Source organism: Cryptomeria japonica, chromosome 11 (assembly GCF_030272615.1).
Source record: "Cryptomeria japonica chromosome 11, Sugi_1.0, whole genome shotgun sequence".
Taxonomy (NCBI): domain Eukaryota; kingdom Viridiplantae; phylum Streptophyta; class Pinopsida; order Cupressales; family Cupressaceae; genus Cryptomeria; species Cryptomeria japonica.
Window position 1 is genome coordinate 400,586,517 of NC_081415.1, and position 27,542 is coordinate 400,614,058.

The following is a 27,542-nucleotide window of genomic DNA, read 5'->3' on the forward strand; positions in this document are numbered from 1 at the left end:
GGTCTCCTTGGGCTGTTATACGGGGATACAACTGCAGTATATAAAATTTGCAAATCGGTTTTCCAGGAAGCCAAAAAGATGAGGATTCCAAGCACAAAAATGAACCCCCAATGATCTTATCAAAATCTGAAGTGTCTCCAATGTAGATCAGAATAAATTGCAGCCTTGATTTTGTTCAAAACCGTCGATTTCACCCTGGAAATGGAGCGCCCCAATCAAGTAATGAAATCGATGCAAGTGATGGCTAATAGAGCCAAATTGTGACTGTCCCAAAACTGATATAAATCTGAAAAGTTACTGGGATAAGAGCTCAGAGAGTGTAATGCAATCAACTCCAAAATGGCAACATTGTTGAAGACACTTGATGCCAAAAATACCTCTAATATGATCCCAAGTAAAAATTGGCCCTTGGCCACCAATGTAGCACAAATGAGATGACTGAAGTATCACCTCCTCAATGCAACCCCTCAAGAGATCTTTCACTCCCTCAGTTATGCTATCAATGGGAGTTTTCATTCCCAAAGACAATAATCTGCAGAAACCCCTTGGCTCTACAAAACTCAATCAATATCAAAATCAATTCCCAGGCTGCCTTGTAGCTCAACTAGATCTTCCTTTATACTTTTTCAGTCCATCTCTAGAAGCTTCTAGAAATAATATTATTTCACTTAAGTGACTTTGTGATATAATTTTTAATTAAGTCACTTTATTAAATTAATTAAATATAAAGTCATCTTTTAATATTTTAATTTATTTGATAACTTTATAAATAATTAACTTAATATTATTAATTAAAATAATTAATCAAGCTATCCATAAGAAATATCAATAATTTGGACAACTTAACTAATTAAATTAATTAATTATTCTTACTCCAAAAATGGGGACATTATAGTGGTACTTGATTCTTTCAACTTCTTGCAAATGCATTCTCATGTAGAGAGGTCCCAAAGCACCTAAAGTCTCTTGCAAGATCATTCTAATGTTCCTAGTTCATAACTACCACTTTGTCAGTCAAATAACCCATTTGTTTTGCCATATTTATAAAATCTTCATCCACAAGTACTGACTAATGTTTCCTTTCACCCACTATTTGATGACCCAAGTTTATGAAGGCAAATGACACTAAAATGTTTGCCATTAATTCTACACTACCAATATTCAACAATGTAAATAACAATATGTGTTGCAAAACTTTAATTCATTGCATATATTGTTTGTAATGGTCTTTTCCTTATTGCGTATGGACTTCTGGAATTTGGAGAGGGATTATTAAGTATGTCTAGTTGTCTGGTATCATATCTCTATTGTTATTTCAAAAGTGTTTTTCTTCTTGATTGACTATAAATGTAGCCCACAAAATAGGCAGCAATCCTGGAAATGTTTGAGCCTCCAAGCACTTAAAATGAAAAATGTCTTTAACTAGTAGTTTAGGAGTACATGTTAGTTTGTGTGCAATTCATGATTCAATATTCCCAAGGAAACATCTCTAGTGATCTTCAAGAGTTTTCATTCTTAGAATGATCTCTTTCATGTCTTCGTCAGCTTAATAGAGGTCATATGTGCAGTAGGTTAGACCTTAGTCTGGTGACAAGTTGGGGCCAAGAGTAAACTAGATGCTACTATTGTGTCTGCAATTTATCTATTTTCAGTTGTGCTCAGCCTTGTTTAAAATACCTCTAGGAACACCCTCCTAGGTCTAGTTGAGCCCAAAGCAAAAGGGAGAATATCCACTCTCAGCAATTGGTTAGTTATCATTCACTCTCTGTTGATGAGTTGATCTACCCACCCTTCAAAAATGACATTTCCTTGAGCAGCAATTTTAAGAGCTAATACCTTCCCTAACATTGGATTGCTTCATATATGACAATACTTACAAATTTACAATTATTAGTCATATAACTGAACTCAGGAAATTAGACTAGCATCTAATGCCAACAAAACATAACGAGATGCATACAACAAAAAATTATCTACAATCTTTAGACAACACATGGTCTTAAGAGTTTTCCTCCACGAACAAAGATTTTTGTGGATTTTGAAAAATAGCAAAATCTATACATCTTTCAGATACCCTCTCTCAAGTGTGTAAGATGTTTCTATCACTTCTTAGAAAAACCAATGATGTATTAATAAAATAGGATTATTTTCTTCACTATGCCTTTGGAGGCTTTATCCATTTCTCTTTGAAAGGTGGCACCACCAATTCATAAGGAAAATGGCATTCTTTTGTAAGCATATGTTCCCCATTTAATTGTGACAGCAATTTTGTAGCAATAATTGTTATCTACCCATACTTGATTATACCTTGAGAAACCATCTAACAAGCAAAACCTCCTTGGTCTACCTACAAGTTTTTGCATTTTTTCCACTAATAAAAGTGGATAATGATTTTTGCAGGAAAAGATATCTAAAATCAATGCATAATCTACTATCATCATTCTCTTCTCTCACTAGAACTAGATTAGCTACCCAAGTAGAATGCCTGATAAGATAGACAATATGAGCATCAATTAGCTTTTTTTCATTAAAGGCTCAATTCTGGGATTGATAATCCTCTATTTTTGCCTAAAAGCTTTACATTAGGAAGAAGCTCTATTGTATGTTGTATGACATGTTGGTCACACTTTCAAATTTTCATAGCTCCAAGACCCCTGTCAATGTTTTCCACTAATTACCAAAAACATAGCAGCTACCATCGAAGTAAGCCTCAGCTACATCATAAATATTCAATTAGGATTGATGCTTGCTGATTTATTTGGAAGCTAAGCGGTGGAGGAAGGCAATGAAGTGCAGGAGATAAAAGGGTGGCAAGAACATCAATAGTGAGGACAAAATAAGAAAAACCCTTCAGATCAAATTGCTGATCTCTGACCAGGAAGAAGCATCTCAAAGCTGAGGTTTTCAATATTTACGTCAAAATTCAGAGTAAACTTTGTGGAATTTTGAATTTTCAGCAGCCACTACTGCCAATAAAGTAGCTAGCGATTCCAATTACTAAAAGGGGCATAGGTTAAGTTTGGGGAATTAGAGGTGGTTCACACTAGCTGGAACAAATATTCTGACATGTCAGTTCTTCAAGTATTCCAATTTTTGTTTTTGCTGCACCAGTTGCTTTTAAGACAATTATAGAAGAGATATATAAGGCACAGAAGATATTTTTGTGGAAAGAAGCTTCACATTTTGATTTAATAAAATGTACTCAATCAACCGAATGTTGCATAAATCAAACTCATTTAGGATGGGGAGTGGACGAGATGGGTTACAAGAACAATCTAGTTCTTCTGTGAGGCTTTCCTGGAGATGATCCAAGTAATTGGGGATGCTTTGGTCTACCATTCTCAGTGATAAGTATGCTCCTGGAGCACCCTTTTGTAGCTTGTAAGGAATGTGTAGAAGCTGTACAAATTGGAATTGTTTGATTATAAGATAGCAAAATAATTCAAAATAATCTCTCTAGAAAACAAAGAATGGTCAAATAATGCTCTTTGGGACGATTCCTCTGATGAGTCACGCTCATGGATTGGGTCTGATTCTTAAAAGTTATGTCCCTTCCTGAATAAGAATATTAATTAATCTAGATTTTGAAATTATTTATTGATAATTAATATTTGTGTTTGTATCGAGGTCTGCCTACAACTAGACTGGAGCCCATAATTAGAGAAGATGACCTCAACCCATACACAGAAATCAGCAAGCCATAGCCCTGATGTGTCAGCTGAGAATCTCAAACCTGAGACTTGCCTGTAAAATTAGACCTGCCAATGTGTTGTGCTCCTAAACTTGGACAAACAACATTAAAATTGATGAAAATTATTGGGATGACAGTTACAAATAGAATTATCAGAATTAGGTTTTTTACCATAATGTATTGATTTTACTCATATGAGAAAGGGTGACAAACCATGAAACTGCAAACATAGAACACAATAAGACCATTTGTGGAAAGTGCTGAGGCTGTAACAATAGAGCTAACTATGTTAGAGGGATTAAGCAATTCATTGATAGTGACATAAAAGATAATGAATAAGACCATTTGTGGAAAATGCTGAGGCTGTAACTAATAGAATTAACTATGATAGAAGGATGGAGCAATTGACTGATAGTAACATGCAAGATGGTGAATAAGATTAGATGATCTCTCCTAATCCAATGTGAGTTTAATATCATTTATTAGGTCTAGAGGGGAAAAAGGTTGAAAATCTTTTACTGATCAGTAATTCAAGAAGGAAGTGGGATAGTCAATATGGTATATTGAATCTAGCTTGTTGAGCATTACAAAATATGACCAGTATTGTCCAATTTTGTATAATGCTAAAATCTAAAACATTGGGCACTTATTGAAAATTTGAAATGACTCAGTTCTAGCACTACAAAGAAATTTCCAGATCAACATTCTAAGCTAATGGGAAATGAAACAGTAGTCCAAATAGAAAGCAAAACAAGTTTGAAATGCATGAAAAAATTGTTGATACATATAACAAACTGTGATTAGGACTGTTTTAGATGGTGGAGATACAACAATAAATCGTGTAAATATTAACCTTGCTTCAAAACTGTCCCTAGATTTCTATGATTAAATTGCAGTTGTTTGAAGCATTGGATTCCCATAGGATTTTTCCTGTCAAGTCCTGGCTCTACTCTTTAGGTAGATAACAAATCAGTGTTGTGTCTTGCCTGTAAGATGGTATGTGTGAATTTTCAACTTTCAAGTAGTAAATCATCTTTTAAAATACAGCAAAGAAAATAGGAGCTAAAAGATATCACAAAATTGATGTTTGATTCACAAGCTCTGAACTCAGTCCAATAAAGGGTAAAAACTAAAAACCACAAAACTGACACTTTGGTGCACATGAAAACAAAGGAAACTATAAACATTAATCTGGGTCACCACGTTAAAAGTCTCATAAACAAAAGCATATTGGCCAACCATATCAATAGGCATAGGAATATAGTCCAGTACAGCACATGAAGATATACCTTAGCTTCAGCCAAAACCATGACTAATTCTTCAGGCTTCTCTTTGCGAATAGCTTTCTCATCAATATCTGCTGACTAAAATAACTTGTTTGCTTTAAACAATAGTTATGCATTGTCAATGAATAACAGATCAATTCAGCATCAATATCACGAAAAGAGCTATTCAAGAATTACATACAATGATAGTGAAATCAAACCCCATCTCTCTCAAAATAGATTGGCGAGAACTTGATGATGAGCCTAGTATAACCTGTGGAGATCAAAGTCACAACGTCACAGCATTTACTAGCAAAGAAAAACATAAAAAAATAATAATAAATATACAAGACTTACTAGAGAAATATTTACAACCAGATTTCATTAAAAACATTATGTGCATTTTTAAAAGAATAATAAAATCAAACACTGGATAACTGCAATGAGAAATAATCAACCCAATACCAACCAAACTTGAGGACATGTCTCAACACCATTAGCAAACATTAGATGAAGAGTCAGCATCAAAATATCAGTAGCTGCCAAAATCCTATATCAAGGAACATTGCTGACTCCATGGGAGATGGGTTCACATTGTTGAACAGGATGGCAAGTTGCAGCCACCAGTAAAGTTCACTTATAGATATTTAAAATTTAAATACATCATTACAATTCCAAATGGAAGGCAAATTATCAACTGGGACCCCTTTGTAAGTGATTCCACTCACTGGAAGCTCTGTGAACTCAATACAATGTTTCACTTTTGCATAACCTCTTTGTTAGTATAGCATTGGCCATAATGCGTGTTTTCAGGATTAACTTGCCTTTGAAAAAAATTTATAGGTTTTACCCTCAGCTGGAGCAAGAAGGAAAAAATCATTTCAAGCGAGAGAAGGATGTCTTTATCTTCATTAGAGACTTGGATGAAAACTTCAGCAAAAGGATATCTAAGGAAGAAATCATGGTCATAGGAGAATGGATTGACTGGTTGATACAATTCCTTATGTTCACCTACATCAGACTATGCAATTTTAGCGTCCAACCATATGAATAGGTGAAGGACTAAGTTAGACACCCCAAAACAAAATGTATGTCATTCATTGTCTTAAGTATCAAATGTAATTAGCAATGCTGATGGGGAAGGTGATGATAATGACACAAAAAAAGAAATAAGCTAGATCCAACTTGTACACAAGCAAAGGTCACAGAACCAACATCACACCTCCTTGTGGAGCACAAAAGAATCCTCTCTCACAAAACTGTAAGTCCAACCCCTCCCTCATGCTGAGAAAGTGGTTAAAAAAGATAATATTTTGAATTCTTCAATCTTGATTGATAATATTACACATTGTAGTCCATCATAACATTTCTCAGAAAAATTCTCACATTTTTCAATCTGCTTCATTCTTGGGTTATGGGATCAAAGCCATCCCCCTAGGCCAAGTGCCTCTGACTCCTCCGGCCATCTAAATTCTGATTTAACTGTACAAGAGAGTACATTATTTGGTTCCTAATTACGTCATAGTCTCATTGCTTGTTTAAATGTTGTCACTTATACACCAAATTCGGCATCCCAACCTCCTCTAGGTGCAGCAATTGGTCAATCAAAGACAAAGAGTTTTTAATCAGTGATCCCTGAGCTAGAAACTCTTTTGTCTTTGATTCCACCCAAACCATCTAAAAAATGCCAAAACCCAAATTACTATTCAAATGGATGAATCCGGTAAACTGTGTGCACAAATTGCCATTCCCTTAGCTAATAAGAGCAAAGAGGGTATTTAAGCTACGAATTACTAGATTCATAAATTAGTAGTGGGTAAACCCTAAGTTACCGATCCGGGTTCGGGAGCAGGTTCGAGGACGCGAACCTGGTTCATGGGTTCGAGCAAAAACGTTTTTGCCTTTTGGGTTCGTCCGTACATATATATATATATATATATATCTCTGTGTGTGTGTGTGTGTGTGTGTGTGTGTGTGTGTGTGTGTGTGTGTGTGTGTGTGTGTGTATTTAAAGAAATATACAAAATTACAAATCTATATACATTTAATAGTATGCTACTTCATCATTGATCAATGACAAATGCCAATTCAATTGATAGTTTTGAATTTCAATAATATCATATTATGTCATATACTCATGTGCCATATAATATATATCAATGTATCATAGATTCATATAGCAAGGGGCGGATTAGGGTTTTTTGCTTTAAAAATGAAAAAAAAAAAAATTGATGTTTAAAAGTCACTTTAAGTGACTTAACCCAGGCAGTGAACCTGCGTTCACCTAGGTCCGGACAGGGTTCACCCAAGGGGCCTTGGGTTCCTAGTGGATTCATGTTTGGGTTCCCTGTGGGTTCGTGAACCCAGGGCCCCTGGGGTGAACCCTGTCTGAACCAGTCACGAACCCAACGCTAACCAAGACCCACGCGGACCCGGTCCGTGTTAGGGGCTCTGGACAAGCGAACCTGGTAAGTTAGGGTAAACCTAGTAGAGAAGGAGATATTCAGTAATTAAGACACTAATGCAATCTACCATCAATGGGATTGAGCAATATCATCAATCAAAAGCACGCCTAAAGGAATGGATCAATAAATTTTGTATATATGAAATTTGTTTACTCCAGTAAATTCAAACCAATGTCAAACTCTGTTGTAACTGCCATATCAAATGATAGATAGGAGTGTAATACCCCAAGTTTACGAATCAGCATCAAGGATCTATAAATAGCGCGGACATTCTCCTCTAGCTCAAAGAATTAATCAGTACAATCCATTGCACACTAGATGATCAAGGCAAGCCTTTCTCATCCATGGCTATAATGTAATGATCCACCCCTGGATCTTTAATGCAAGTCCGATTTTTTGTTTGAAAATTTTCTGATTTTCTGATTTTCTGATTTTTTGTGTTTTTTGTAGTTTTTTGCTTGGTTTTGACTAAGAAGAAATGCAATACAAAATAAAGAATGTTGAAGAAAACGGTACAGCAAATAAACACATACAATAGATAAATTTTTATGCGTCTTTATTGAGTGATTTGCTGGCTACATACCCCTTATCAGCATGTATAGGTCTGATACAAAATCTGGAACAGCAAACTTACCTTGATGAGTTAGGTATTTCACCCAAGAACATTGTCCATGGGTCTGATCAGCTCCAATAAAGATCTGAAACCCCACATCCCAACTAGGAATTTGCTGCCTGGTTTCAAAATAATGTACGGCTGGCTGGTAATTGTCAAGGGTACTAATAATGACTCAAATCTGCTCGTACAGTCAGAAATAACAAAGAATCTCTATTCCTTTCATTGCTGCAACCTTAATTATGAGTCATGTTGCTGATTTTCCTGAATATAATTGAAATTCTGACCTTTGAGAGGTCTTCCACTTCTGTAGGTTTTCCAAATTGAAGGGGTTTTTGTCCCTACAACCTTTGAATCTGACCCTGAATTTCAGAGCTCTGATTTTCAACTTCTTCCTATAAAAAATGATGTCAAGAATGCTCAAATGGAGGCTCCCAATGTGACTTTATCCTCCTCAAACCCTAATCAAACTTCTTAGGGTTGCATAATGATTTAATTTATCAAACTTTATTGAAATATTATAATTTATTATTAAATCTCCCTTCTTCCTCCTTGTAGGTACCTCTTCATGGGCTTTCATTACATATTATATCTCTCCCCCTTTTTAAAAACAACTTGTCCTTACTAGGGAGGTGTACCATGGGGGCCTCTTTTAATTTATTAATTATTATTAAGTAATTTAATCAATAAGACTTTATTTTATTCACTTAAAATATTAAAGCAAACACTTTAAAATTTTGTCTTATTCCAAAGCCATCACTGGACCATCTAATCATCTAGAAAGGCTCACAAGCCCCCTACAAGACTCCACAAGCTCCGGGTGGTCACCAGGCAAACTATCAGTCCCCTCCTAAAAAAAGGAGACTGACTCTGAGCTCCTGAAACGCCTCACAAACCTTCCCAAAAGGCACAAGACTCCTGAATGGACTCCCTATCCATTGTATTAGCCTACAGGAACCTTGCTGATAGGCTAACCTTGCTAAAAACTCTGACACTAAGAAAGGCACAAAAATGGGGATGTCACATATAAAAGAAGTTTCCAATTGCATCAAGAGAGATCTAACTAAGTTAGCCAACTTTGAGAAGGTATCCATGAAAAACATTTAGTCAAAAAATCAATTGCAATCAACGATGCCAAGTCTTGTGAACTAAAGCAAGGCAAGTGTCAAAGGACATTGAATGTAATGTTTAATTGAATACTAGAATGTCTTTTACAAACTCCCCCCTCAAAGAAAATAACAAAAAGGTTGTAAACAATTACTATATACATCCTAAGCAAGGAAGAAGCAGCAAAGCAGCATATCAAGATAGATCCTACTGCCAAACAACATCGAGAAGAAAAGGCCAAAGACAAATCACAATATAATATGGCAAATTGAGCTTGACCCTCTTCAATTTTATTGTTGAATTCCATATTTGTGATTTAATTATATGTGAAATAGTTTTTAGCTACCAAAAACATTTTATCACAACTTTGTATAGTGACCAAAACCGATTTCCTATTAGATATAATATAAAGTTAGACTATACTTATACAAGCACTTAATGCTTTGAACAATGTATGCAAGGGTGAAAATCACATTACTTGATCTTTTCCCGTTTGTGTTGGACTCACTTTCACCTAGTTGTCCCTTATGCAATGACTTTTGTAAAAGTGCAATGTTTCTATGTAAGCGTTTGCAATTAACCTAATAATAGCTTCAAATATCGTCAAGGAATATTCCTAATCCATGGGCCCGAAATGACCCCAAACTTTCAAATTCAAATTTAAATCAGTGCCCAGGCTGACTCCCTCCCTACTTGTCACTACTTCCAACTTCAACACGAAATGTATTAATTTGTGTACTAGGTTGTTGTATAAAAGGACAAGCACTAATACATTAATGTATTTTTTTTATTTTTTTTTCTGATAATAACTTCCGATTAAAAGTAAAATGCAATGCAGAATCCTTCCCACTTTTTGATCACTTAGGTCACGAAATGGGCAATGTAAGAGCATATGATTTTCTAGGATATACAATTAACTGAAATGCAGCAACTAAAAGCAAAGCATCAGGTGGTTAGCCAGCCAATACCACTTATTCGGTGGGGTGCATGCAATACTGAGAGAAGTAAACATCCACTCTTTCAGTGGGAATTACAATGGCACTTCTATTTTTCCACGGGAAAGCTTATACAATAGTAAAACGAAACCAGCTTTTTCCACTTAACCAGTGGTGATTGTAAAGTGGTGAGCAATTACAATCAAACCTCTTATTAAACGGGGTAAGTATCAACAATAAACCAAGAATAAACTCACTGCCGATACGACCATCCAATGTTATAATTTAGAATGTGTGAAAGAGATAGCTTTGGGCAGTTTGTTGCAGCATCCATGATATCTGATTATACAAGTTTTATGTATATTCATTGATTTATATCAGTCTCCAATCTGCAATAAAAACTCATATTTTGAAATTTGGAAGGATTTCAAGAAATTTTTGTGCATTTCGGGCTGATCAGGTGAAATAAATTCAATAGTTTTGCATGCAGATTTGTGTTGGAGATAAGGAATGATAGGTTTGATTCATAGGAGTATTATTTTGTACATATGATGTTATTTTCTGTTATTTATTTCATGTTGAATTTGGTGAAGTTTCAAGTTGATTTGATAGTCAAATCACCAAAAGTGAGTGCATAGTTTATAAAAATCTTGTGAAATCTTCGTGGGTGTTTCAGTTTAATTTGAAAGAATCAATTGCATGTTGTTTTTGGAATGAAATGTGAATTAAATTTTCTGTCCCTTTCTGCAAATATAGTATGATACATAAATTATTTAACTTGGGACATTACAGTGGTATCAAAGCTAAGATCTTGCCAACTTATAGGGCTCTTAGTTGCAAAACATGGGAGGGTTCTACAAATCCTTTATGAGGAATTATGAAATCAATGAAAAATCAATTAAGAGATAATTTTATCTCAATTTGTTATGAAAAGGATAGGTATATTGTCGACAATATTTGAGGCAAAGACAAGGGCAAAGAGTGCAGGCCTGCACAAGTAAATTTTACAAGGCAATCCAACTGAGAAGAGATATGATGGATCATAATATATTCATGAAGTGCTTAGGCCAGCTGCATATTCACATAAAGAGGCCAATTTTGATGGCTCTCAATCACACTACCAAGAGATGGACAAGAAACAAAATTGTCTTCCTCTCCAAATCAGCAAAAACAGCAAAGTGATCAAAATAATTCCAACTCTAATGGAAAGGTAAAGATAATTTTACTACTACTTTTGCTAGGAAGGATACTAAAAACATTTTGTGCATTGTGATATTGATGGCCATACAGATGAAGAGTGTTGGAGATCGCATCCTTTAAAAAGAAAGACCACTACTCTTGCAAAGTTATATTCTACAAAGTTTGTACAAAAAACCATGAGGTCAATGACTACTTATTTGTTCATAAATTATACATCAATCTATCAAAGAAAAGTCAAGCTATGTTAATATACCAGAGTAAAAATGAAGGGACGCCATGGAAGTTACAAGAAATGAAACTACTTAACTTCTATGACTTCGTATCTCCGTTTCATCATTTTCTGGAAACTCTATTGGATAGCACACAGAATAGGGCTGATGCTAACAGAGCTGTAGAAATTAGAACAAGAGGAGTTATGGCTGTGATATGGCATAGAGTACCAATGTTGCACCACGAGGTGATAGATGGACCAAATCTGTCTGAATTATCCATAAAGAATCTAGCCCAAGTGCAGAGACCGTACCACAATTGGAAACTTTTTAGCTTGAGTGGGAGGAACTGATATTTCAAAAATACTAGAATTTACTTCTTTTTCATTTAAAGCAATTAGATATTTCATAAAAAACTATGATATTCAAGTCTGGAAAACAGAGAATAAATGAGCACTCAGAATCTGATTTATGTTTTAAAGTTTTTTCAATTCAGATTCAAAATTTTCTCCCTAGTGTTTCTGCACGACGGTTTACATTAATTACAGCAAGTTTGTAGTAAGGCATATAACTGGATGAAAAGCCGTGCAACCATGAAGAGGTCTCTGCAGCCATGCTGTACCCATCCAATTATTTTGACCTAATTAATTCATAATTTATACATTAACATATTTTATACTCATGGTCTCTGCAGCCATGCTGTACCCATCCAATTATTTTGACCTAATTAATTCATAATTTATACATTTACATATTTTATATGTATACTATAAACTGACCCTATCCATAGTTACTTGGAGATATAAGATGCGGGTACCGGTTGAGGGGTGCAATACGAATTTTTGTACGTGAGAAAATAAATAAAGAGACAGCTAAATTACATTTAAATGTAGTCACTGGAAATTGTGGTTATGGGAATGGAGATGCAGTTATTGTTCATATAATGGAGTTTCCTGGTAACTATATACCCACACAGCTGACCTTTTCGGATAATTCATAAATTATATGCACATATAATTAGAGGTATAATATACTGACCCTATACCCACAAAGCTGAACCTTTGGGATCTACGACATTTTTTAATTCTGTACGGATAAGTACTGGTAGAGAGCACTGAGCACTTCTAACTAGTGCTTGAGCATTACCTTTCAAGTGAAACAACTGGGTTGTATTGAGTATTTAGCATTTCTGAAATTATGTGCATTTCAGTCGTTACCATAGAAGGAACCGATACCATGAAACTGAGTGAAACAACCAGTTCTTGTATCAGCTCAATTAGGCCATGATCAAAATATGTGATGCAATTTACTTCAAGTTAGGTGAAGGATATCTAAGGGCGGGCTTGTATAACTGTTACACACATTGTAATGGTATCTTCAGAAGCTGTATACAAACCCCTTGTGCCGTACCCATTCAGAATAGGAATTTAGCTGCACCAATCCAAATTGCTAACATATTGGAACCCATTCCTTAGTAGAGACAACCGGCAGAATTAGGGGATTAATACACTGAAGAGGCATAGAAATTAATGATGAGAAATACTCCAAGGGCCTGACAAATACCACATACCGCAATTGACCAGTTTCTTATAGCTTAGTAGAGAAAGGATAATAACAATGTAATGCTGTGTTGTGGCATTACATTGCATTGAGGGTTCAAATCTGAACAAACTAATCAATGAGATACAACTGAAATATTTGCTATTGTATTTTATACTCAAGCAAGGAAATGTATTAGATGTTGCAGGAAAAAGATTGAAAAGGAATCGAACCTTGAAGGAAGTATTTGAATCCATTGTATGTTATAGCTTCTCGCGTGTAGCAGAGAGCAGGCTAAAAGTGCACTAGCTATTCTAATACGTTAGGATAAAAGTGCACAACTATTCCAATACGTTATCTTCAAGCATTATCATTCCATAGCTGGTGGACGATCGAATTGATGTGGAATGGAGGGAAAAGTCTCTACGAGGGATTCGGACTACAAGCTTTAGTTGGCTGGAATTGGTGCTGTATGTTTTTAATATCTTAATGTAATGTAACAAAGTTCCAAAAAGTGACATAGTGGTCAGTAGTAATAGTAAAAAATTTAAATTCGTAAGTATGTTTGCTTTAAGAATATTTTGATTTTGATTTTGATTTAAGAAAATATATGATTGTTTGAAGTAGCTATTTTGATTTTGATTTAAAAAAAATAAAGATTGTTTGAAGTAGCTGTTTAGTAATGTATTTGTAAATTGTGGTGAGGATGAGATAATAAGATTGATATTGTGTATTTTGAATTAGAAATAGTCAATATAATTTGAATTGTAATTGTTAGCTTTAAATTGATTTTATTTTAAAATTTTTATTTTAATTAGATTAAAGATTATAATTATAATTAAATTAGTTTATTATAATAATATATTATTCAGAAGGATGTTGCCTTTGTTAGATTGAGTTTATTATTTTTTAAATGACTAAGTTAAATATATTGTTGAATTATTATATTGTTAATTATAAAATTAAAATAAACTAAAATAACAAAGAATTAGAAAGTGATATAAGTTAATGGAATAAAAGATAATTTTGCAACGACAAATATTTTTAATAATAAAATAATAATGTAGTTAAAATTATTAGATAGAAATTATTATGGCGTTGAGAAGGAGGCTAGGTCTACAACCCAGGGAGTTTCAAGATTTTCAACCCAATGATCAACCCAGGTACTATGTGAAACATGTTTCTTGCTCATGGTTGAAGCCTAAATGGGTTTGGGAGGATCAGAACATAATTTTTCCACCAAGTTTGAATAGGAGGGAGAATGGCTAGTGGAATAAGGGTTTTGGGAAATCCAAAGACGAGTAGCAAGGCACTTTCAGCAATCGAAGCAACACCCAGTCAGGTCTGAAGTCAGAATGGCAAAGGGTGTGCGAGAAAGAATGGAGACCGAAGAAGATCCCAAGAGTGGAGGCTTCGAACAAGGTAAAATTGACCCGACTGGAAGCGCAAAAGTTGTCTTTCTTTTTGGATAACAAAAGTTGGAGTGATTTTGTCTCCTTTCTGAGGGCAAAGTGTTTTTTCATGAAATGGATTGGGGATTGGCCTGCCTTTGGTCGAGCTAAGAGCTGGTGTGAGGAGAACTGGTCGTTTAAGGTGGATTTAAAGACTATGCCTAATGGTTTCTTTTTAGCAATCACGGAGGACAGTAAGAATAAGAGTTGGGTTTTCAACAATGGTATTTTATTTATGGGAGGAAGAGGTTTGTATGTTAGAGATTGGGAACCAAACTTCAACCCTCTTAAGGCCCCTCTTGAAGAAGTGCCTATTTGGTTGCGCCTCTATAACCTTTCGCGGGAGTATTGGAATGAAGAGACCTTCCAAACGATTGGGAACAAACTCGAGTTCTATATTAAATCAGATGAGGCTATTGAGAAAAAAGATTTCAGCATGTATGTGAGAATATGCATTGGATGGAAACCCCATTCCCCTTTCCCATCTTGCATCGAGATAAATACCAATGTAGGATGCTAGACACAGTAGATTGAGGTGGAAGATCAAACGGAGCAATGTAAATTATGCCGCAAAGATGGGCATTCGGAGGAGGTATGTTTGATTGGTCCCAAGGGCAAGTTAGTGGATTCCTCATTGGAAGTTGCAAAGGTGAAATTTGTGGTAGAAGAGAACAAAGGACGACAGGTAAAGGGTTTGGACATCAGGGTTTCACCTTCTACGGAGCCGCCCCAGGACAAAAGGGTTAATGAGGATAATTAGAGTTTAGAAAACACGACTAAATCGATTAGAGTGGATCATATCACAAGCCAAATTGAAGCAGCCAGCCTGGTGGAAGAGGCCTTAAACAAGGTTGAGAAATCCATGGAGGCTCTTGATGCTAGAAGGAAAGTTACTCGGAAGGAGCATAAATTGGATGATAGTGCTCAGTCGGAATAGGATAGGCAGACTAGAAAGGATAATGTAATGTCCCCTTCTCAGTGATGTGCATTCAATGGTCCATTGGCCTATTCTGGAGACCCGTAGGCTATTTGGAAAGGAGAATTGGGGTTTCCTATTTTCTAGGAGGATTCTTTGGTGTTTTCAGGGGGTATATGTGGGAGTTTGATAGTTTGTATTCTGGATTCCTTCTGGGTTTTCAGAGAGCTTCATGATGGTTCGACATGCATCTGCATCGAGTGACTTTTTCCAGACTTATTATTTTTAGTAAGTACGACGACTACTCAGAATGTGGTTAAAATCACTTTGAAAACACTTACTATTTTTAGCAGTATGCTATTTTTAGTAAGTACTATTTTTAGCAGGATGTCAGCAGGCCTATTCAGATGGCTATTTTCTGCAAGTCAATTTGAGCAGTTGGTCTTCCAGCATTTTTTGGTGCTATTTTTGGCAAGGATTCCGCAGCTCAACTCAGTGGCTATTTCTGGCAGTATTATTTTGGCAGGATCTTGTATTCACTTGGATGACTATTTTTAGCAGTTCGATTCAGAGCCCCAACTCAGTTCAGTTTTGGTGATTTCCAACACTTCAGTCTCCGGCTCAATTTGGTAATAATCAATATTTGAGGAGAAGGTATTTTTAATATATTAATACCTTGGGCATGAGGTATTAATTTTTTATTATATTATGGATGGACGACTTAGGAAGGGAGAAAATATTAATTTTGTCCTAAGTCTTTTTGGGCGAATTATTTCACCTTCTTTTTGGATGCCAAAGTGCAATTTCATGAATATTATTTTTTAAGCATTATATTTATCAAAAGTGGCGATATGGATGAAAATGTGCTTAAGTTATAATGTTTTTATGTTGCAAAGTGGGGACCAAGGGAAAAGTTCAAACTTGAAGACTAGTTGGTGGATTTTCATCTTGGGCGCCATATACTTGAAGGAAATGAAATGAAATAAATCGCCAAATGTGAGTGGAATGAAATGACATGTGATTTGGGCGAATTTGGAGGCATTTGCATTTGCATTTGAATTTGAATTTGAGCCTTCAAAATCTATAAATGAGAGGATTGGGCTCCTCATCCACCATCTATGAAGAAAATTATAACGAAGTGCTACCAAAATTTGGAGTGAAGCTTCGAGGAATGCATACCTCCTAGCTACCGCTTGGTTTCTTGCTTGCAATACAACTAATTGAGCTTGTGACTGCTCTTCATCCAGAGGAGTAGATTTGAGGAACAATGTTGTAGATTTGTGTGTCAGTTTCAGATATTTTGGAGTTTTTTCTGAGTGTTCATGTTGTTGGTCGCGGTGTGTGTTGAAGCGTGTTTTCATTTGTAGCTCCTTGTGTGTGTGTCAGGCCATTCTGGGTATTCGCTCATTCATCTCCTATGTCATGGACAATTCATCTTGTAAGTTTTTGTTGGTTTTCTTGGAGTATTGAATTTTATTATGCAAGTCGAAGTTTTCTGCAATAAATGCCTTATGCTAGGAGTGTTTTGGGTTGCATGTTGAGTGTTTGGGGTCATATTGTTGTTGTTTTCCAATTCATACTTGGTCGCTCAATGCTTTTTGTTGGTTTGGGTGTGTTCTTGGGTGAATTGAGTGGGTTTTGAGTGAGTTAGGAGATTTTTGGTGTGGATTAGTGTTGTTGGTTATGCATTTCCAGCCTGCTGTCATATATATCGGATTTTCGAAAGTTGGATTTTGGGTGTGTTTTTTAGAGTGTGAGTAGATTGGGTGGTTAGGTGATGACTGGAGGTGTTGTTGCAGTTGTCATCTCATAATAAGCACTTGATTATCAAATTTCATATTTATTGTAATGCTCGTTAGTAGTACTAACAGCAACATTTTGGCTTTTGGTTGTCCCACTGCATAAGTGGAAGAGGTTGACTTAGCCGCCTCTCTTAGATTAGTAATATTTCTTATATTCAGACATCATTGTAATGAATTTGTAAAGCTGATTAGTAGTACTGACAGGTATCTTTCAGATTTCTTATTGGGTTCCCACTGTATAAGTGAAAGAAGCTAGCTTGGCCACCTATCTTGAGTTTGTAATACTGTCCTCCCACTGAATAAGCAGTGGAGTTGATATTAATTTCCATTTCTTGTCCTCCTGCTACACAAGCGGTTGTGTGATTGCATTCTTCAGTTCTTTGGCTTGTCCTTGGCTGGTTTACCGCCAAGTGATTGCATTGTTTTAATTTCCCACTATATAAGCGGAAGGGGCTGGCTTGCCGCCCGAAGATTGTAATCATTTTCAGATATTGGCATCTAATGATTCCCTCGACACTATATTCTCTCACCCTCCTAGATTGGGCTCTCGGTGATCAGAAAGTGGAGGGTTACTTTCAACAGTATTTGGTTTTCATTTCCTAACATTAACAAGTGTTGTGTTGAATGTAACTTTGTGAAAACAATTAACGGGGATATTACAGATAATGGGAAAAGGATAGTTAATGAGGAGGATTCAGATGAAATGGTATGGGAGGAAGAGGAGAATGAATGGGGTTTGATGGATGATGAAGATATTGTTGACATTCGCACCATCAGCCAAACTATTTCTCAAATTTTGAAAGCTTGTATAGGAGAAAAGAAATCCAAAGGGAGGAAGTCGAACATGATCAGAATTGTTATGGCAGGTAATGCGAAGGGACAATGTAAACTTTTAGTAGGGAAGGGAGGTGCCCTTCCTAAAGAAAAATGAAACTCATAAGTTGGAATGTCAGGGGTTGTAATGCCCCTAACAAGAGGCATCTGATCAAGTGTGGGATTGATCAGATGAAACCTAATTTGGTTTTTTTTAGGAGACTAAAATGAGCTCAAAGGATGCAGGGGTTTTCTTGAGATTTTGGAGATCGTGGGTAGGAACTTTTTCAAGTGTGAATGGTGTTGTGGGTGGGCTTAGTATTCTTTGGAACCATGTTCTTCTAAGGGTGGAGGAATTCATTAATTCCCAAGCATGGCAACTGTGTAAAATTCATTCCTTTAGTCTTAACTGTGATTTCTTCCTTATTAATGTATATGCCCATGCTAAAGCTAGTTTGCAACCAGAGGTGTGGAAGCAATTGTTGATGATTTTGCATAACTTATCAGAGGACCTGGTGATTCTTGGGGGTGACTTTAACACAATTTTGGATTTGGCAAAAAAGAAAGGAGGTAAAGTTGGTGTAAATGCTTTACAAGTTGGCTTCCAACATTTTGTCTCTGAGAATGGGTTGAGAGAGATCAAAACTAATAATGGAACTTACACTTGGTCTAACCGCAAAGTGGGGAGGGGAGCACATTGCCAAAAAATTGGACATATTTTTCCTGGGGGTTAGTTGGGATAATATGCCGCTAATCTTTGAAGCTGTTATAAAATTGATTGTTGCCTTTGATCATTTTCTGGTCGAGCTTCTTGTGGGGTTGGACAGTGCTCTGGTTAAATGTCCCTTCAAATTTGAGAAAATGTGGTTGAGGGACAATGGGTGAGAGACCTAATGAAGACTTGGTGGTTGGAAGCTCCAGAGATTTATGGCTCAAAGGCTTTCAATTTTTATAAGAAGTTGCAGTTTCTCAAAGGGAAATTTAAGGAATGAAATAGAATCAAATTTGGGAATATCTTTGCAGATAAAGCTGCTATTGAAGTTGAATTAGAGGAGATTCGGGAGATCATTATGGACCAAGGTATGATGATTGATACCTTTAACAAGGAAAAGAGCTTGAAGTCCAATTATAATGAAATCTTAGCAAGGGAAGAGGTGTATTAGAAGAAAAATCCCCATGAAGGATGGTTGAAGGAAGGTGATAGAAATACAAAGTTTTTCCATAACGGTGAAGATCAGGCAATCTTGGAATAAGCTGACATCTATTAGAAGCAGGGAGAATATTCTTTTGGACAAGGTGGAAGATATCAATAAGGAAGTGGTGGATTTCTTCAGGGAGCTTCTAAAGCAAAATACCAATTTGAACGTTCAACGGCAGGATCAACTACTTGGGTAGATTCCTCATGTGATTTCTGACAGTCAAAACCGAGTTTTGTGCAGACCAATTCATTTGGAAGAGGTAAAGTAGGCTGTTTTTCCAATGGTAGGAGACAAGGCCCTGGGGCCGCATGGTTTTCCTACCTTTTTCTATCAACATTTTGGGGAAGTAGTTAGTTCTGATGTTTGGAGTGTTGTGGAAGAGGCTAGGGAGAGTGCTTGGGTGGCTAAAGAACTTAATTTCACTTTCATTGCCTTAATACCTAAAGTTGAAAATCCTGACTCCTTTAGTGATTTTAGACTGATCTCACTATGCAATACTTTGTATAAAGTAATCGCCAAAATTATTATGAACCATTTGAAACCTCTTTTGAATTTGATCATCTCAAAAGAATAGAGTGGTTTTGTTCCTAGGAGATCAATTAGTTGAAGGCATTATTATTTCCCATGAGGCTATTCACACAATTAGGAGAGTCAAGGTTGATCGAATGATTATTAAGTTGTATATTAGGAAGGCATATGATATGGTGGATCGTGACAACCTGCTTTGAGTTTTGGATAGGTCTAGCTTCTCTTCTCACTGGTTGAATTGGGTGAAAGCATGCATTGATGGCCCTTAGGTCTATGTTCTTGTCAATGGGAGCCCTAGAGGCTTCTTTCAAACTTCTCATGGCCTACGGAAAGGGGACCCTCTCCCCCTCTCCATTTTCATTATTTTGGTTGAGGTCTTGGGGAGGTATATCAAGCACCTGAGGTGTAATGGACAATGGAGAGGGATTAGTATTGCGGCTAGTCTGGACTTGGTCTCCCATCAACAATTTGTTGATGACACAAATTCTCTTTGGAGATGCCTCTCTTAGGGAAGCTCATACCATAAGGAAAGTAATAGACTCTTTTTGTGACGCTTCAGGCAAGCAATTGAATTGGTCCAAGTCTGATGTTTTCTTCTTTAACACAACTTTGGGGAAACAAAGGGATATAGTTAGGATTATAGGTGTTAAGTCTTGAGCCTTCTGGGAAGGTTTTTAGGTACTCCACTTTTTTGGGGCCCAAATCAGGTAGGATTGTGGCACAGATTGATGGACAGTTGCATTAATAAACTGGAAGGTTGGAAGAGAAAATTGCTTACCTCGGCAGGTAGGCTATTGTTTTTGAAATTGGTTTTGATGCTCTGCGAAAAGGGAAGGTTAGTCAATGATATCAAGACACAAACGAGAAGAAAAGGCAAACTGTTAGTGTCAAAAATCACAAACAAAATACTTTCCTACACAAGCATATCAAAAGAGATATCAAAAGCATGATAAAATATCTAACTAAGAAGGTAAATATGATGAGGCATCTCCAAATGCCTCCTAACATGCTCTTGGTTTCTTCTCCCTTGTTCCTCTCCTCTCCAAGTTCCAAAATAGTGTAGCTCTCAGCAGCTTTTTGCACTATGGATGCTTATGGAAGTTTGAGATTGAAGTATTTGCTCTAAATGTGAATAAAAAGCTAATATTATGCTATTGATACTAAAATGATTTATTTTAACCAAAATGACAAGATTTTAGTTAATTATGCTAAAATGCTCTCTTAAAATGCCTATAGCTTAAATGCATACAAGTTTTCAGGATCATGACTATGAATGCTAAATGCTTGAGGATTTGAAAATGAGGAATGTGAGCTCTATTTATAGGTAAAATGGAGCAATGGATGGTTGAGATTGAGCAATCTCAACAAGGGTCAGGATTGAATGATTTCAAATCCATGTGAGGGCTTTCAACCCAATCCCAGGATGACAAGTGTCAATGTGAGATAGGTTGAGAGGAGAGGGAATAAGCATTAAATGCTTGACATGACTTTGGGAGTTAAGGTTAAGGTTAGTTGAATGAATAATCTCTTTATTCAAATAATAAAGCTTTTATCCAATGGATAAACTCTTGTGCAAAGGCAAGAGGGATAAATATGGTCAAAGCAATAAATGTTTGAGGAGACACATGAGTGAAAGTTGAAATAACCATAAATGGTTATGTAAGAGCCATTAATGGTCATGTAAGAGCTATTAGTGGTCTTGGAAGACTTTGGAGGTTAAATTGCTGAACACACAAAGCATTAAATGATTTTCAAAGACTTTGAAGTCTTTGAGAAGTGACTCCAAGTTGCTTAGGAATGTGACAATAATTAGGGGATGGATTAGGCTAATTAGGAAGGGGTTAGAAGATTCTAGAAGGGGATTAGATTTGCAAGTGGGTTTGGTGGGTGAGGGAAAATAGGATTTTTAATTAAAATAAAATTCATTTATTTCAATAAATGTGTGCAAGTTGCATCTGTAGGAAAATGCAAGTGGGGGGGGGGGGGGGATAAATGATTTAAATAAATGTTTGATTTAATTTATTTAAAAGAGGAATGGGGGGATTTAATGAAATAAATATGATTTATTCATTTAATTGATTTGAATTTGATATAATGAATTAATTAAAATAAATTGAATAATTTATTTAATTAATAGGAGAATATTTGAAGATGAATTAATTAAATGTTAATTTAATTAACTGATGGCTGGTGGATTTTTAATCAAATAAATAGAAAATATTCATTTAATTAAATTGGACAGATTTATGTAACTACAGGTTCTTTTTACAATTCCAATTTACTCTATGATGTGTTAAAAAAATCCTGAGAAAGTTGTCAAAGGCATTAATCCGTGTATGAGAAAGTTCTTTTGGAATGGCAAGAGTGAGCAAGATAAGATCCCATTGGTGGCATGGGACAAGGTTTGCCAACCAAAGATGCCAGGGGGTGCAAGGCTGAGAAACTGGAGTCTTCTAAATGAAGTGATGGGTGCAAAATTAATTTGGCAAATGTATTTGAAACCGGACCAGAAGTGGGTTCAAATTTTGAAGCACAAATACCTGGATTCCACTAGTAGGGAAAAAATCTTTACTATACGGGAACTCCCGAGAGGATTGGCAATTTGGAACTTCCTTACTTCTTATAGGGAAGTTATTATGGAGCATATAACATGGCAGTTGGGGAATGGGGAGAAAGCCAATTTCTGGGTTGATTCGTGGGATGGAGCACCTTCTCTGGCTCTAAGAACTATTGTGAAGAATATTAGGCAAGTAGCTAAGCTCCATTAGGGTTATAAGGTTAGTGATTATATGGTCAAAGTTAGGAGGAATGGTGTGGAAGAATGGGTTTGGAAGGATGTTGAAACGCTTCCCCTGTCTCCCCCTTTGTGGGCTTCCTTTGCTAACATTCTCGGTGAGTATAGACCGTATCTTTCCCCCTAAGAGGATGTCTTAAAATGGTGTGGGTCAAAATTTGGGAATTATTCAGTCAATTTAGGCTATAAATCATTGAAAACTCTTTGGTTAAAAAGGAGTGGCCGTCTAAGCTCTTCTAGAGCTCCAAATGCTTATGAAGGTGGGTGTGTTTGCATGGTTAGTGTTGAAGAAGAGAATCTTGACGGTTGACAGGTTGAGTAGACTGGGCTTTAATGGACCATTCCAATGCATCGTGTGCAATGCAAATGATGAATCTTTGGATCACCTGCTACTGCAACATGAAATGGCACAGTGTGTATGGAAGTTCCTCTTGTGCAAACTGGGGTGGGAAGTCCCTCTTCCGGAGAAGGTGGTTGACCTATTTAAGAGTTAGTTTGTTGAGCATAGAAAATTGGTTTTTTCTAGCATATGGATTGTCTTGCCCTCAATAGTGGTGTAGGAAATCTGGAAAGATAGAAATAGGTGTATCTTCCAGGATAAGGCAGAGTCTATGGAAATTTTATGTGATAAGGTGGGTTGAAAGGGCCATCTCAGAAGTTGTGTTTGCATCGACAATAAATCATAACTTCCTTAAGCACCCTTTTCAGTATGATTGATAAATATATTCAATCTAGATGGCCTTTGGTGCAATGCAAACATGTTCATGGGTTTAATAGGGTTCATCTTATGGCTAAGGTGGAGAGGAGAGGCGAAGAGGTGTGGACTAGGCCAGAGCAGGGATGGATCAAGATCGACTTTGGTGGGGCGTCAAGAGGTAACCCGGGCATCTCAGGTGCTAGATGTGTGGCTCATGATGAAGAGGGGAAGGTTCTCTTCAAAGGGGCACAGAGGTTGCAAGATGGGACAAACAATGAGGCTGAGGTGCAGGTTGTCCTATTAGCGGTGGAATTGGCCAATAACATGAATATCTCGAGAGTGCACCTAGAAGGGTATTCCAAAGTAGTAGTGGATGTTATCATGAAAGGCATGTCTTTAAGATGGTGGATTAATAAATTCATATCAATTATTTTCTCAAAGCTCGAGGTTTTTCAAGATTTTCACATTTTACATATTCGAAGAGGAGGGAATGAGGTGGCAGATTCATTGTCCAACGTGGTGTGTGAATTGGATAGATGTGTGTTGAGATGGTGGGGGGTGATGATTTAGACGTCCAATGGCATTCTTAATCAATTTGCATGTCCACCATACTTGGTTGTTAATGCAAATTTTGTGATGAGGACATCTAGAATTCTTTCTGTGTGTTTTGGTTGGCTCGATTGAAGTTGGCAATTAATGTCGATCAGTGCTACAGTGACGAAGGAGTTTGATGTGATTTGCATTTGTGGTGGGAGTGGAGATGTGTGTGACATTCTCTATGTCTTCATCAAGCTTTTTGATATGTGCACTTGGTGTTTTTTCAGGGAAGAGTTTGAGGCAAACACTTTGGTTTTCTAGATTGCTATGGAGGCCAATTTCACTTTGAGGACCTCCAAGATCCTTTGTGCATTTTGGGGGAAGGTCTTAGAGTGCAGATTGAAGAATATGTTCCACTCCAAGGATGCTCTTTTGATCAGGAGTGTGCAGTTGGTTCTTGATGAGGAGTTGGGAGTGATTGGATACCGGTACCGGACCCGTATGGATGTATACTCCCTCATCATGGTGTGGGGACTCGACTTAGAATCCTCATGTGAGCCGTCTGAAGGGTTTTGAAGGCAATAATCCAAGAGGAGTTCCTCGAAAACATGGAGACGCTCCTGGAATGGGTTGTACCAAGCGCATGTTTTGATATTTGTGAAGGGGTTTTGGGGTTTCATCAAGAGTTGAAAGGTAAATTCATTCCCTTTTTTAGGGGGTGGGAGAAGGTGAAGGCAAGGTTCATAGAGGAGGCGAGGAGAGGGTGGGAGGTGCTAAAGTTGTTCCTACAAATAATGAAGTTGGAGGAGGTGATACATAAAGCTCGGGCAAAAGCAGAGGATGGGGAGGTGACAAATCGGAGGCAGAGGCCGAGAACAAGAAGGATGAGGGACGTGTTGGCTCTTACCTCGGCTCCAGGTAGTTCTTGATGTTTTACTAGGTGCTTGTGTCTGGGATTCATTCCCTTATTTAGTATTTTGTTCATAGAACTTGTTTTCTCTATTAGTTTTTTGGACTGGTTCGGGTAGGTTGACGAGTTTTGTATGCCTTGGTTTTTCTATGTGCACTGCTTTGAGGGCATTTAGTAGGGTGGTTTTGAGAACAATTATGGTTTGGTGGTTTGAGTTTACCACCTTTTTGTTTAAAGATTATGTAATTATTTTTCCTTTTAATAATATTAAAACTCATATTATCTACCAAAATAATAATAATATTGAATAATGATAAAAACTACTATCATTGGTATTAAAATTATCACAATTTGAATAAAGAAAATCTTAATTAAAAATTATATACAATAAAATGATATTAAATTTAAATCAATTTAATGTGAGCAATTTAGTTGAGTAAGTGATGTGCAATAAATGATTTTTAATTCTTTTTATGTTTGTTTATCATTTCACTATTGCAATAAAGATAATACAAAATAAAGATAAATATTAGTAATTATATAATCTTAATTAAAAATTATATACAATAAAATGATATTAAATTCAAATCAATTTAATGTGAGCAGTTTAGTTGAGTAAGTGATGTGCAATAAATGGTTTTTAATTCTTTTTATGTTTGTTTATCATTTCACTGTTGCAGTAAAGATAATACAAAATAAAGATAAATATTAGTATTCCTATATAATTGTTTTTTCATTATTATATTATTAATATATTATAATTATAGTATAATATTATTCTATAATTTTTTATATATTTATTATTATTATATTTTTCTTTATTTAATTATTATAATAAATATTAGTATTAATCTATAATTTGTTAATTATTTGTTTATTGGATGTGTGAAATAAATTTGAAAAAAAAAATTAAACATACTAAAGATTATGTTATTGTACCTAAAACTTTGCCTAATAAGATGTAAATTTTTTAGCCAACCAAATTGAAGAAAAATATTTTTTTGTAATTTAGAAACTTAAGTAGCGGGAATCCCAAATTTCAAATCTGGGAATGGTGAACTTCCTGGGGAAGGAGGATTTCCTAGGGAAGGCAGTTTTTCTGGGGTCGAAACTGGCAATCAGGCAAGAGGACAGGCATCTCAAGGTACAGAAGAGGACAAGGAAATAGTCAAATTGGTGGACGAGAAAGATTCCAAAACTGGGGACCCACATGATAGAGGTAAAGGTAAAAAATGGTCTTCCCTTTTTGGAGTGAAGCCGCTGGCTAAATCAGGGCTCCCGGAAGTTACAAATATCTCTGATCCAGTTTTAGGGTTTATTGTTATTTATGTTCCGGATAAACTGGTAGATCTAATTGTTGTTGGCTTAACCATGACTTTAGTTGGATGATTTACTGGCTTTATGCCTAACATTGATGTTGTCAAGAATTTCATAAGGAGGAAATGGGTTTTAAAAGGTCAAGTGGATGTGGCAGTGCTGCCTAGGGGTTTTTTTTCCTTTGCTTTTAACTCTGAAGAAGATATGAATAAAGCTCTATGTGAAGGTCCATGGATGTTCGGCAAGTCAACTTTGGCTCTTCAGAAATGGGTCCCGAACCTCGCCCTTGATGAATCCTTCTTTGTTTCGGCGCTAGTCTGGACTCGCCTCCCGAGTCTCCCACTGGAATTCTAAAATGAGGAAGTCTTTAAGGGTATTGCGAATTCTTTTGGAGAACTTCTTTCGATTGATCCAATGACGGTGGCTAGATCAATGTTAGTCTTTGCTCGCATCTGTGTAAATGTTAATCAAATGACAGATATGCCCCAATCCATAGAGATTATTTCTAAACTAGGGAAATGGACCCAAGCTATTGAATATGAATCACTCCAAATTGCCTGTTTCCATTGCAAGAAATCGGGGCATTGGGCAAAATCATGTCTTCTTAAGAAGAGTAAGGAAAGTAAATCTGATAGCAATGTGAAGTATAAAAAGATTTGGCAAACAATTGATAAAAAAGGAGACTCATCAGCAGAGTGTGATCAAAATAAGGATGTAATGGAGCTAGTAAATGAGGTTGATAAGGGTGAGAACAGTAATAATGAAAAATAGGATTGTGTCTGCTCTAATATCCAAATAGAGAGTACTAAAGAGGGGGAGCAAGGTAGAGAGTTGAACAACAAAAATAAACCAGAGGACCAGGAGGTTGGATCTGTCAGTCAGGAGAAGGAAGAGGTAAGTCCCAATGAAGTTGTGCCTGTTTCCTCTTTCTCAAAATCAATTGAGGAAAATTTTAATGAAGCTCAAGAGTTTAACCCTTCTGATTTAGAGCCCTTATTGCTTTTAACTAATGGAAGCCCAAAGCCTCCTCAATGTAAAACCCCATCACATAGTGTGGTAATGGATATCCTAGAAGGAAATCTCAGGATTCTTGGTTCGAAAGAGGGAAAAGTGAATAAGGAGGAACTCAATGGAGGTATCTCAACTAGAAGCAGGAATAAGAAAAAGGCTGATGTTGGAAGCCAGGACAAAAAGCAGGGGAGGCCATCTCTAAAACATCAAAGGGAACAGGAAAGTTGGAAGAACTGTGCTGATGGAACACAGTGTTCCATCGAGTCAGCCCTATCTTCGGTTAAAGTATGAAGATAATATCCTGGAACATCAGAGGGATGAATGCCCCTCATAAGCAGGATGTGTTATGAAACATCATAAGAGATCATAAACCGGATGTGGTCCTTGTTCAGGAAACCAAGATGTCTAAGGATAAAGTGGAAAAGATTAGAATTTTTAAAAATAATGGTGTCATAGGATCTAGCTCGGAGGGAGCTTCTGGAGGAACTGCGATTTTTTGGAATCAAAAAACCATTAAAGGTAAGGATATCATCTCTGCTTCTA

At 36.3% G+C, this 27,542-nt stretch overlaps 1 protein-coding gene across 1 annotated transcript in view; it reads right to left on the minus strand.

The window, feature by feature from the left end:
* Positions 1-13,494, minus strand: part of LOC131071587 (uncharacterized) — a 102,956-nt gene extending 89,462 nt beyond the window's left edge. The window contains exons 1-3 of the mRNA XM_058007489.2: positions 13,258-13,494; positions 5,159-5,230; positions 4,981-5,055 (exon numbers count right to left, since the gene is read on the minus strand). Coding sequence (XP_057863472.2) covers positions 4,981-5,055; positions 5,159-5,230; positions 13,258-13,281 — 171 coding nt within the window. The 5' untranslated portion in view covers positions 13,282-13,494. The remainder of the gene's footprint in view (positions 1-4,980; positions 5,056-5,158; positions 5,231-13,257) is intronic.
* Between the last annotated feature and the right edge of the window lie 14,048 nt (positions 13,495-27,542).